The sequence below is a fragment of the Physeter macrocephalus genome, chromosome 6 (genome assembly GCF_002837175.3).
Source record: "Physeter macrocephalus isolate SW-GA chromosome 6, ASM283717v5, whole genome shotgun sequence".
NCBI classification, from domain to species: Eukaryota; Metazoa; Chordata; class Mammalia; order Artiodactyla; family Physeteridae; genus Physeter; species Physeter macrocephalus.
Window position 1 is genome coordinate 86,199,001 of NC_041219.1, and position 10,805 is coordinate 86,209,805.

Here is a 10,805-nt window from a genome sequence, read left to right on the forward strand (position 1 = left end):
AAAACCCCCATTTACCAATTGCAGCAAAAAGATAAAATATCTAGGAATAAACCTACCTAAGGAGACAAAAGACCTGTATGTAGGAAATTATAAGACACTGATGAAAGAAGTTAAAGTCGATACAAATAGATGGAGAGATATACCATGTTCTTGGATCCGAAGAATCAACATTGTGAAAATGACTCTACTACCTAAAGCAATCTACAGATTCAATGCAATCCCTATCAAACTACCACTGGCACTGACTTCAGACTATACCACAAAGCTACAGTAATCAAGACAGTATGGTACTGGCACAAAAACAGAAATATAGATCAATGGAACGGGATAGAAAGCCCAGAGATAAACCCACACACATATGGTCACCTTATCTTTGATAAAGGAGGTTAGTAGGGAATTTAAATAAAGGGCAGAGCAGAATGTGGCTGAGGTTAACTTTCTGTGTCCAGCACCACAGGCAGTGTGTTTATTGTTATGTCTGTGGGGTTCTTTGCATAAGATACTCAGTTATCTACTGTTGAAACAGTTATCCTTGTTCTCTCAGAACATTTTCAAGTCTTCTTTTTTTTTTTTTTTTTTTTTTAACCTCAAAAGGGGTCTGAGTACTTTGTGGGTGGGTGTTTGGGGCTACATCTTGGGAACCTGATTCTAAGTACAGTGAGGGACTGAGGAATCAATCAGTCAATATTAACTGAATGCCTTCTATGTGCTTAGCATTGTGTTAAAACCTAGAGAGGATAAAAGAAATGCAGAGTTTTTGGCTTTGAGAGAAAAGAAGCAGAGTGAAAGGGATAATGGTTATTAGTCTCTTAGTGACTCTGTGAGTCACTAGGGTAGATGCTTTACACATGTGGTCTAATTTAATCTTCACAGCAACTCTGTGAGGTAGGTATCATTATCCCACTTTTACAGATGAGAAAATGGAGGCTCGAACAAGTTAAGTAACTTTTAGCCAAGGTCACACATTTAGTAAGTGGTGGTGCTAGGATCTGAACCCAGATCTTCTCACTCCAAAGCCTTTTTCTCCCCTCTCTATGCCATGAGGTTAAAGAAAAAATTGTAATCTAGTTGATGAGATAAGTCATACGTCTCACCTCCAATCTGAAAAGAAAACTGATGATACCAGGTGCTGCATGTGATCACTGCGAAGTAAGTGGTGCCAGGTTAAGGAGGGAGAGATGAACTTGGGCTGAAGTCAACAGGGAGGGCTCCATAGAGAATATGAGATTTGAGTTAGGCCTCAAGGGTGGGTGTCACTTAGATATAAGTAGAGGAGAGGTAAATAGGAAAAACTCTAGACTTTTTTCCTTCCTATGTAGGGAAAAACCCAGTTCTTTCCTGCGTGTTTCTCTCCTGCGGGTCTTCTTTCCTCTCACACAGAACACTTCACTTCTGACACTTCTGGTCACCAAATGTGTGGAGGTTTTTCCCCATACCAATTCTCTGTGACACCAGTTGGGTGTCCTGAAACTTAATTCTGACACTATCTACCTGGAGATAGTGTCAGATCACACAGGTTAAGGGCTCACTCCCACAAGTCTGCACCTACTCCCCGCTTCAGAAGCCAGTTGCAAACCTGAGTTGTCACCTGTGCTTCTGACCAACCGGCTGTAGGTCGGAGGTTCCAATATCCCCCTCCTTATTTTCCATTAATTTGCTAGCGTGGCTCACAGAACTCAGGGAAACACATCTACCAGTTTATTAAAGGTTGTGATAAATGATATAAGATAAACAGCCAGATGGAGAGATACATGGGGCGAGGTCTGGGAGGATCCTGAGGGCAGGAGCTTCTGTCCCCGTGGAGTTGGGCTGCATCACCCTCCTGGTCCGTGGATGTGTTCTCAACCTGGAGGCTCTCTGAACCCCGTACTGTTGGGATTTTATGGAGGCTTCCTTGCGTAGGCATGATCAATTATTAACTCCATTTCCAGGCCCGCTCCCCTCTCTGGAGAAGTGGGGGTGTGGTGCAGCTGAAAATTCCCAGCTTCTGTCCAGGCTTGGTCTTTCTGGTGACCAGCCGCCATCCAGGAGCTGTTCGGGAGCACACCCAGAGTTGCCACATAAGAACAAAAAAATGCTCCTAGTGTTTTTATCACTTAGGAAATTATAAGGGTTTTAGGAGCCCTGTGTCAGGAACCAGGGGCAGGGACCAATATATATATTTTCTATCATCTCTCAAGAAGAAAGGACACTCTAGAAGAGGGAAGCACATGAACCAAAGCATGCAAGTAAGAAAGTAAGTTGTAGCTTGGAGACAGTGAATAAATTACCCTGGCTGCATTGACTGTAGGAAGCATTTGAGGAAATAAGGTTGAAAAAATAAATTTGTACTGTGGAGAATCTGAATGCCAAGCTAAAGTACTGGATTTTTTTTTTTTTTTTCCTCTTTCCCCTGTAGGTTAGGGAGATCTATGAAAGGAATACCCAGAAAAGACGATAGTACACCAAAAGTTTAAAATCTGTGATCCAGGAGTCTTGACTGCCTGTAGCTTCTGTCAAGCACTTCTCTCCAGGGGATACCCTCCAGAATGTTGTTTTCTTCTCTGCCAGGTGACCCTGAGTGTCTTTGAGCTGGCCTCTGCTGCAGGGGTGGGCTGTGACATTGACCCAGCTCTGGTGGCTGCCATTGCCAATCTGAAAACTGGTAAGACTGGGGAAAGGGGGCAACGGAAGGCTTGGGCCCTATTTTGGGGTGGAAAAATGTCAATCTCAAAGAAGGCTTTATTTGGGATTGTGAATTCAGAGGTTATGAACTGGCAGCTAAGGAAAGACTTAAAGCATAGTCTCTAATCCCCAGAAAATACTTCCACAGGCAATTTAGATTTCTAGTCAGGTTCTAACCAGTTGATCTGTCAATCAGCTAAAAAGTATTAAGTGAGAGTCTGGCACTCAGCAAGTGCTCAAAGGAACTACAATCTGGTTGGGGAAATAAGAATAATGCAAATGAAGTGATGAGCGAACAATACACAGTAGACGTGAATTCATACTAAGTTGTGTGGTATAGTATCCAAGTTCCCCAGAATGATCTTGTGCTCTCCCCTCCCCCATAATCACCTTGACACCATGCATTTCCTCCCCTGGACTCACACTTGTCTCTTATATTTCCATTACACATTTCCTCGGATTAGCACATTCATACTTGTACGCGCTCAGAATAGGATGGAATCAGGGGACTGGTAGTAAGCCCTTTTAAAATTGCCAGACTGGCCCTCCCTCTTCTCTCTCGGTTTTGGTGAGACTCTTTCCTCTCCTTCCTGCCTCTGTACCCCATCAGGTAGCTGACAGGGTGCCCTCAAACTGCGTGTCAGCAGAGCCCTTTGCCAAGAGCTGTGCTCAGTCACCAGGGGAAGCCTCCAGGACTCAGGCCTCTCACTATCAGTGGAGGCTAGTACTGTCCCCTACAACAGTAATGACTTGCCTATAGTGCTCTACAAATTATTTTCACAGATATTTTCTCATGTGATCCTCCTAGTAATTCTGCAAAGTAGGACCCCGTGGAAGAAAACTCCTGTTTGCTGACCTTACTCTCTTTTCCTTTTTCCTTCTTTCCAGATACGTCATCCCCTGAGGAAGAATATAAGGTGGCCTGCCTGCTCTTGATCTTTCTTGCCGTTTCCCTCCCCCTCCTTGCCATGGACCCAGCTTCCTTCTTTAGCATTGATAAGGATGGTAAGTAAGGAGTAGGTTTGAGGGACCAGTGCAGTTTAGGTTAGTGTCCTGGGGTCGGGAGATGAGACGGAGACATTTATCTGGAAAACACAGACTTCTGACTCAGATATAAAGTTCTGTTTCCAAACACTCGAGAATGAACTATCCCTAAAATTCAATTCCAGTGAAATTTCTTAGGTATATCCTTTTCCTAATCCTCAAATGCCTTCCAGTCCTTTTGGTGTCAAATAGGGATGGCCCAGCCTGAAAAAATGAGAAGTTACCAGCTGGGGTCGCCTGGGGTGGCTCACTTTCCTTTCCTTTCTCTCCCTCTCTGTCAATAATAACCTAGGTTACAGCAACAATATTCACTGCTTGACCAAAGCCATCATCCAGGTGTCTGCTGCCCTCTTCACGCTCTACAACAAGAACATTGAAACTCACCTCAAGGAATTTCTGGTGGTGAGTGAGTATAGGTTATAAGGAATGAACGATTGCAGAGTCTGGTGGGAATTGGTTCGACTTAAATCCATAGACAGTTATTGTTGAGCAGGCCTTGGAGCCTAACCTCCCACCCTATTCATTAAGTAGTGAGAGGCCACTTTGTGAAAGGCAGGGGTTTCTTCTAGATTCTCTAACAGCTGGTATTTCAGCCTCTGCCCAAATACTTGGAAGGAGCATTGGACTAAGAGTTAGCAAATCTGAGTTCTAGTTTTGGATCTGCCACTAAGCAGTTGTGTGGTCTCTGAAGACCCAAACTTTTGGGGCCTCAGTTTTCCCATTTATTAACTAGAAAGATTAATCTGAATCCATGATTCACTACCTTGGTGTGCATTACATTATCCTGAGGAAGTTGTTAAAATACAGATTTCTGATTCTTACACCAGACCTACTGAATTAGAATATTCTAGGCTGAGTCCAGGCCTCTGTTTTTAACAAGGTCTCCAGGAGACCAGATGCACAGTGAAGTTGGAGAGACACTGAGTTTTATAATCTATAAGGCTCTTTTAAACTCTAATACTGATAAAAAGTAAAGCTTTTTTCAAATTCTCAAACTTCATTGTAAGTCAGAATCACCTGGAGAATTTCTGATTCATTGGATTAGAGGTGGGGCTGGAAAATTTGCATTTTCAACAAGTTCCCGGGTAGTGCTGGTGCTGCCCATCCTGTGATCTTACTTTGAGAATCACTGGTCTAGATGTCTAGGGACTGGAACTTACAGTCAAGCAGCTGATTTTACTATAGGTTATGTCCAATTTGTTTGAAAAAAATTGTTAAAATTTTTTTTAGCCGAAGTTTGACTCCCTGTAGCTATCATTATTGATCTAAGTTTTGCCTCTGGATAATCACAGAGAAGTAATCTCTTTCCTTTGTTCAAAGAGGCCCCAGAGCTTCCCATTCTAAATAAATACTCCATGGAGGAATCCCATCCATACACTTCTGAAACATGGTCCAGTACCCACTGCCTGCTTGAGCATTCTCAGCAATAGGGAGCTTATTCTTTTGCAAAGCACGGTCCTGATTTAAAAACTAGGTCCTTATCTGTCTCCTTTTAGGAGGAAACAGTAGATCATATGCTCTAGGGAATCACACTCTTGTCCTGAGAAGTACATGTCAGGGACTTGGAAGCTTAGTGAGAGGGTCTCTATTTAAACTGGGACCACAGGCCACACAAAATGGGCTCTGAGCATCTTGGATAGAAAGAGGATTCATACCAGATCTCTAAGATGGGGTGAGAAGGGAATCACCCCCCGCCTTTCCCCTTTTACCCTCTTTGTTTGCTAAATACAGGTAACCTGGGCCTGGGATGCAATTAGTGACATTTCTTTCTCCCTCTTTGATCTGTTGGGGGCCTGAAGGTGAATGAAGAGGACAGCCATTTGGGAGTTGACAGGAGGAGAATACCAAGAGCACTGTGTCTGAATCAGAGGCCCAGCTCTGTCTCTGGTCGGGTGGGGAGTCAGCTGTAAACAGTCTGATGACAGTGGTGTCTGGAGGCCGCCTAGGAAAAGAGATTAATCTCCTGGCATACAGTATTACCTGCCTCTGCTGCAGGTTCTTTCTTCGCCCCTTGCAACCTCTTCTTCAGCATCCCCAGCACTAGTTTAGAGGCAGTGTGCTTCTCTGAAACCTGGGGGATTTGCCGCTTGCCCACCCTGAGCCTCCAGGAACATCCCGGCACTTCCTAATTCACCTCCTTGATCTTTTGTTGACTTCTGTAGTCTGAGGCTGTCCTACTCTGACCATAAAAATCTGCTTTCTTACAAATTCTTCCCTTACAGGTAGCTTCCGTCAGCCTCCTGCAGCTGGGCCAGGAGACTGACAAGCTTAAAACCAGAAATCGGGAATCCATTTCTCTGCTCATGCGCTTGGTATGTATCTGGTGTAAGTTGGTCTTAGAGGAAGGGCCAGAAGGAGGTTCCTCTTTAGGGTCCTTGGCTCCCAGCCATTTTTATCACCCGAAAGCATTAACTAAGAACTTAATTCTGCCTGAGGAGGTCTAGGCCTTACGTTCTGGCTAACATTCTAGACTTGTCCTGTAATCCCAAGGTAGTAGAGTCTTCGAGGACTTCTCTGCAGGACAGGGTCTTCCCAGCTCCTAGCTAACTGGGCCGCTTTCCCTGCAGTGTTCTTGAGTCTGATGTGGTGGGGCAGCTGTGTCCCTCATCCATAACTATCTGTCCAGTACATGTTTGGTTTTACTTGACCACTTCCTACCGCTGTATTTCTTGTCCTTAAGAGCACCATGAAGAAGGTGCTGAGTAGCACACAGCTGAACTGGGGGAGGGGGAGGGGGGCTCAGAGGAGGGATGGGATTTTAGCTGAAAAGCTGTAAGGCAGGGAGCCAGGTGGGCCATGAATCAGACAGCTCCTGCTGTCTCTTCTGTCCTCCCAAGCTGTGGCCTTTCCCCTACTTTGGCAGAAAGTTCTGGGAACTCTGACCCAGTTAACTTTAAAAAAATCTTTTCCTCTTGACCCTGTTTCCCTCTTCAACATGCTTACTCTTTTGCTCTAAAGTTTTATTCCCTCGGTTAGTGCGGCACTTAGACGTGGACAGGAGGGGCTTCTGTCCGGGGCCCTGGGTTTAAGTGGCCCCCCTCTGGCCTACAGGGAGAGGACATGCCCACCTGTAGCCTGTGCCCCACCTTGAAGCCCCCACTAAAGATTTCTCGGGCCTCAGAATTCTCTGCTAAGCAGCTCCAGCCCACTTGTAGGGCTTGTGCTGAGCTTCTTCAAGTCCATCCTACTGAGGCAGACTGTGCTCTAGAGCCCACGGAATGTATGGCTGGAGTTTAGATGTGCAGACAGGAAGTTTATGTGTGTATACAGATTCCCCCAGACTGGGGGTGGGAGGAGAAGGGGGCCAGGCTGGAGGCTGATTCCCTCTCTTCCCCCTATTCTGGTGCAGAACTCTGAGGGGTCTAAGAATTCTTGATTCAAACCTTTCTTCCATGAAATTGTAAAGATACACTAGCCCTCCGTATCCACAGGTTCTCAGCCATGGATTCAACCAACCGTGGATTGAAAATGTTAAAAAAAAAAATTCCAGGAAGTTCCATAAAGCAAAACTTCAGTTTGCCCACACCAGCAACTATTTAAGCATTTACATCGTATTTACAGTGGTTTACACAGCATTTACATTGTATTAGGTATTATAAGTAATCTAGAGATGATTTAAGTATATGGGAAGATATTGTAGGTTATATGCAAATACTATGCCATTTTATATAAGTAACTTGGGCATCTACAGATTCTGGTATCTGAATCCCCTGAATTAGTTCCAGGGGTGGTCCTAGAACAAATCCCCTGCCAGTACCCCATGAATATTGAGAGACGACTACATATTGCAAAGGTCACAAGGAAGAATGGTTTGTCTGATTTATTTAGTCATATGGTATATGGGCTTCCATTTGTACTCTTGGCCAGGCCGACAAATAATAGGGGCAGGCAAGCCTGGGACTCCCTCTGGGTCTCCTTCTTTAAATACACAGGCATTGAGTGGTATCTGTGTCTCAGTTTCTCCACCTTGAAAAAGGCCTAGGTTGGGCTGATTAAGGATTATGATGGAGAAGAGAAGAGACTGGACCTGAGGTGGGGGGTGAGGAGAGGGGTGAGAAGGCACGGGAGGCAAAGGAGGGCAGAGGAAAGGCAAGTGTAGTATGCTAGGTAGAGCACGGTCTTCAGAGCAGCGGGACCTAGGGCAAGTTAATTAAACTTTCTGAGACTGATTCTTCAGCCATGAAAGTGGGCAATTTTCCTTATGATAGAGGGGCAAGGATTCATGAGACGGTATATATAAAAGTGCCTGGTACATAAGAGAGGCTAAATAAATGTTAGTCCCCTCTCTCTGCTGCTTAGTTTAGTTTCTGGATGATTTAGGCACGCCTGTTCATTCCCTTGGGCAGTTTTCACCTCTGTGAGGTTGGAGGTGATGCTGTATTGCCGCTCAGTGCTGTCTCCTCCCTCTGCTTTGCGTCCCACCCTCCCCCCCACCCCAAAGTGTGGGAAGCTGTCTGCCCCTTACAGCATCACAGGCCTGCAGAGTGGCTGGAACAGAGCTAGGACCAGGCACTTTTTGTAGGAGGGAAGAGACAGAGGGCCTAGCTGCTGCAAAGCAATTTAAATGCAAATGGTTCCACAGAGAAATTGGAAATGACTGAAGGGAAGGAGCTGTATTTTGAGTTAAGAGGCTACTCATGTAGCCCCAAATCCTGGGCAGGCACTTCTCTCTGTGGGGTCTTTCTGTCTTGGCTGTCAAGCGGGGCAGTGCCCACCCCCACTATTGTCAGATTGTTCCTGGCTTGGGTGTCACAGGGGAAGGAATGACTCTCTCATAGAATCATGGAATCCTAGATGTCAGAACCAGATCAGATGCTGGCAGTTAGTGCAGTCCTCACAATTCATAGGTGAGAGGGAGGGAAAGATGACATCCAAGGTCTCCCCCAGAATACATGGGCAGATTTGGGACTAGAACCCATTTCTTGGCCTTCACTCTAGGGCTGTTTCCACTACCATGAATTTCCTCCACTTAGGAGCCCTGTGATTTTCTGTGCTTAATAGAGCGGAGAATAGAAGTCTTGGGCAAGTGGATCCTTCTTGAAGCCACCACTCATTTCCCCGTACCCAAGGGTCATGTGGTGGAAAAGAGATCCTATCTCTCTCCTGGCTTAAGGTTTGAAAGTCTTGTGTGTAGCAAGAAATTCTTTCTGTCATCCAACCCAAGATCAGAGCTACAGTTTTACGGGCAGATTTCCTTTCCTTCAGCCTGTGGTGTCTGCTTTTCTGAGGCTGTTGTGTGTATTGTGTGTGCATGGTTTGAGAATTGCAGTATCTTACAAATTTTAAAACTTGAAAGGGCTTCAGGGAGAGAAACATGTTAGAGTAGAGACGGTAGATTCTCTTCCCTGAGTGAATTTTCAGGACTTGAAACACCAGACATATTGGGAAGGCCCATCTGTGCGAACTGCCAGAGGATATGGGACACTTTTCTCCAGAGTGTGTTTTTAGTCCCACAACCTCTTGGGTGAGGAGAGCACCAAAGGAAAGACACCCTGTTCCTTCCTTAGGGAAGGGGGCCCTCTGGCCCAACGCTAGGCTGTGCTGCTCTTCGCTAATAACCCCCTGCCCCACTTCCCTCTGTCTTACGCAGGTATCTCCCTCTATCATTCTGCTTGGCTCTGCGGGCTGCAGGGATTACCGCAGCACACCGGCTTCTAATTAAACTAATTAATCATGCCTGCTCCTTTACGCAGCATCCTTACTGTTCCTCAAGCACTGTACTAAGGGAGGGAGGAGACTGAGGCCCAGCACAAGAGGACCCGTGTGGATTCCAGACCCCTCTTTCTTGGCCTTAGTGGTAATTCTTTCTTTCTCTGCAGAGCTTTGTCGTTAGCTCTTTTATCCATCCTTACCTGCATCTGTGCTGCCCACCCACGTATGATTTAGCATCCAGAATGGGAGAGAATGGGAGTTGTTCCGTTGCTAGAGAAGTGACTCTTTCCTGCTTTCTGCTTCTGAGCCCCTTATATAACCCTGAGGAGGGGCACAGAGGCCATTATAATGGAGCTGAAGAGGCCACATTGCTTCCCTAGAGTGGAATGATGTGTGGGAGGAACGGGGGGAGAGTGCCTTGGGAAGCCCATTCACTTGTAACTCTGAGCACCCCAGAGGGCCCAGGGAACTGAATGAAGAAGAACGGGTGTCACTGAGGTATGCCCTACCTGGGGTCCTCATCTGTCTAGGCCCTTTCTCTTCCAGGTGGTGGAGGAATCCTCCTTCCTGACCCTGGACATGCTGGAGTCCTGTTTCCCATATGTCTTGCTTCGAAATGCCTATCGGGAGGTATCCCGGGCCTTCCACCTGAACCGAGTGTCGGCCAGTACCCACTGAAGGGCCCCTTGGACCTACCTCAGCCCATGCTGCACTGGAAACTGTGGCTATTTTCTCAAAGGGTGGGAATGGGGTGGGGTCACTAGAGAGAAGATCAGCCAGAGTTGGTGAAGAGGAATATGGGGGAACAGCCCAGGGCTGAGATACCATAGAGAAGTGGGGCCCACTGGGGCGGGGGGTGGAGGATTTTTTTATGGAAAAAAGTTAGGGGATTGGGGTCACGGGTATGAATTTTTACAATGAAAAAAACTTGACACACAAGTATGTTTCTATCTTCTGGGCACTAGAGCTTGAGCTCTGACTGGCATGGGTCTCTTCTACCTTCATCACTATTCTAGGATAATGCTGGCGGGCAGAGATGATCAATCATCATATTAAACCATAATGAGCCTATAATCCTCCCACTGGAGCTGCTTTTGTCTCCTGCACATTCATTAGGATGATTATCTCCTCTCTTCCTTTTCCAAATGTGTTCAGCAAGCGCTCGGCCTGCCCCTACTGCAAAGTAGTAGCAAAGGAACCCCTTTTTCCCTTGTGGGAGCTCTTGTAGGAGCCGTGAGTCTCTTCCTCTGCTTCCAGCTCTGCAGCCTGCAGGGGCAATGAGGAAGTGCTCTTGAGAGGTTTTCACTGCCCCCAACCCCCCCTCACCTGCCCTACCACACCTTGTAGGTAACCAGTTAAGTCCTCTCATCTGTTTAACTTTAACCCCTCCTGCTTTTCCTTGACATCGCCACAACCCAGAGCAGAGGGTCAATCTAGATTAATTG

The 10,805-nt window shown here is 46.2% G+C and overlaps 1 protein-coding gene across 1 annotated transcript in view; it reads left to right on the forward strand.

Moving 5' to 3' along the window:
* NCKAP1L (NCK associated protein 1 like) overlaps positions 1 to 10,299 on the forward strand; it is a 47,089-nt gene extending 36,790 nt beyond the window's left edge. The window contains exons 27-31 of the mRNA XM_024122896.2: positions 2,551 to 2,644; positions 3,553 to 3,669; positions 4,001 to 4,110; positions 5,931 to 6,020; positions 9,907 to 10,299. Of these exons, the coding sequence (XP_023978664.1) occupies positions 2,551 to 2,644; positions 3,553 to 3,669; positions 4,001 to 4,110; positions 5,931 to 6,020; positions 9,907 to 10,038 (543 nt within the window). The 3' untranslated portion in view covers positions 10,039 to 10,299. The remainder of the gene's footprint in view (positions 1 to 2,550; positions 2,645 to 3,552; positions 3,670 to 4,000; positions 4,111 to 5,930; positions 6,021 to 9,906) is intronic.
* Positions 10,300 to 10,805: the final 506 nt, after the last annotated feature.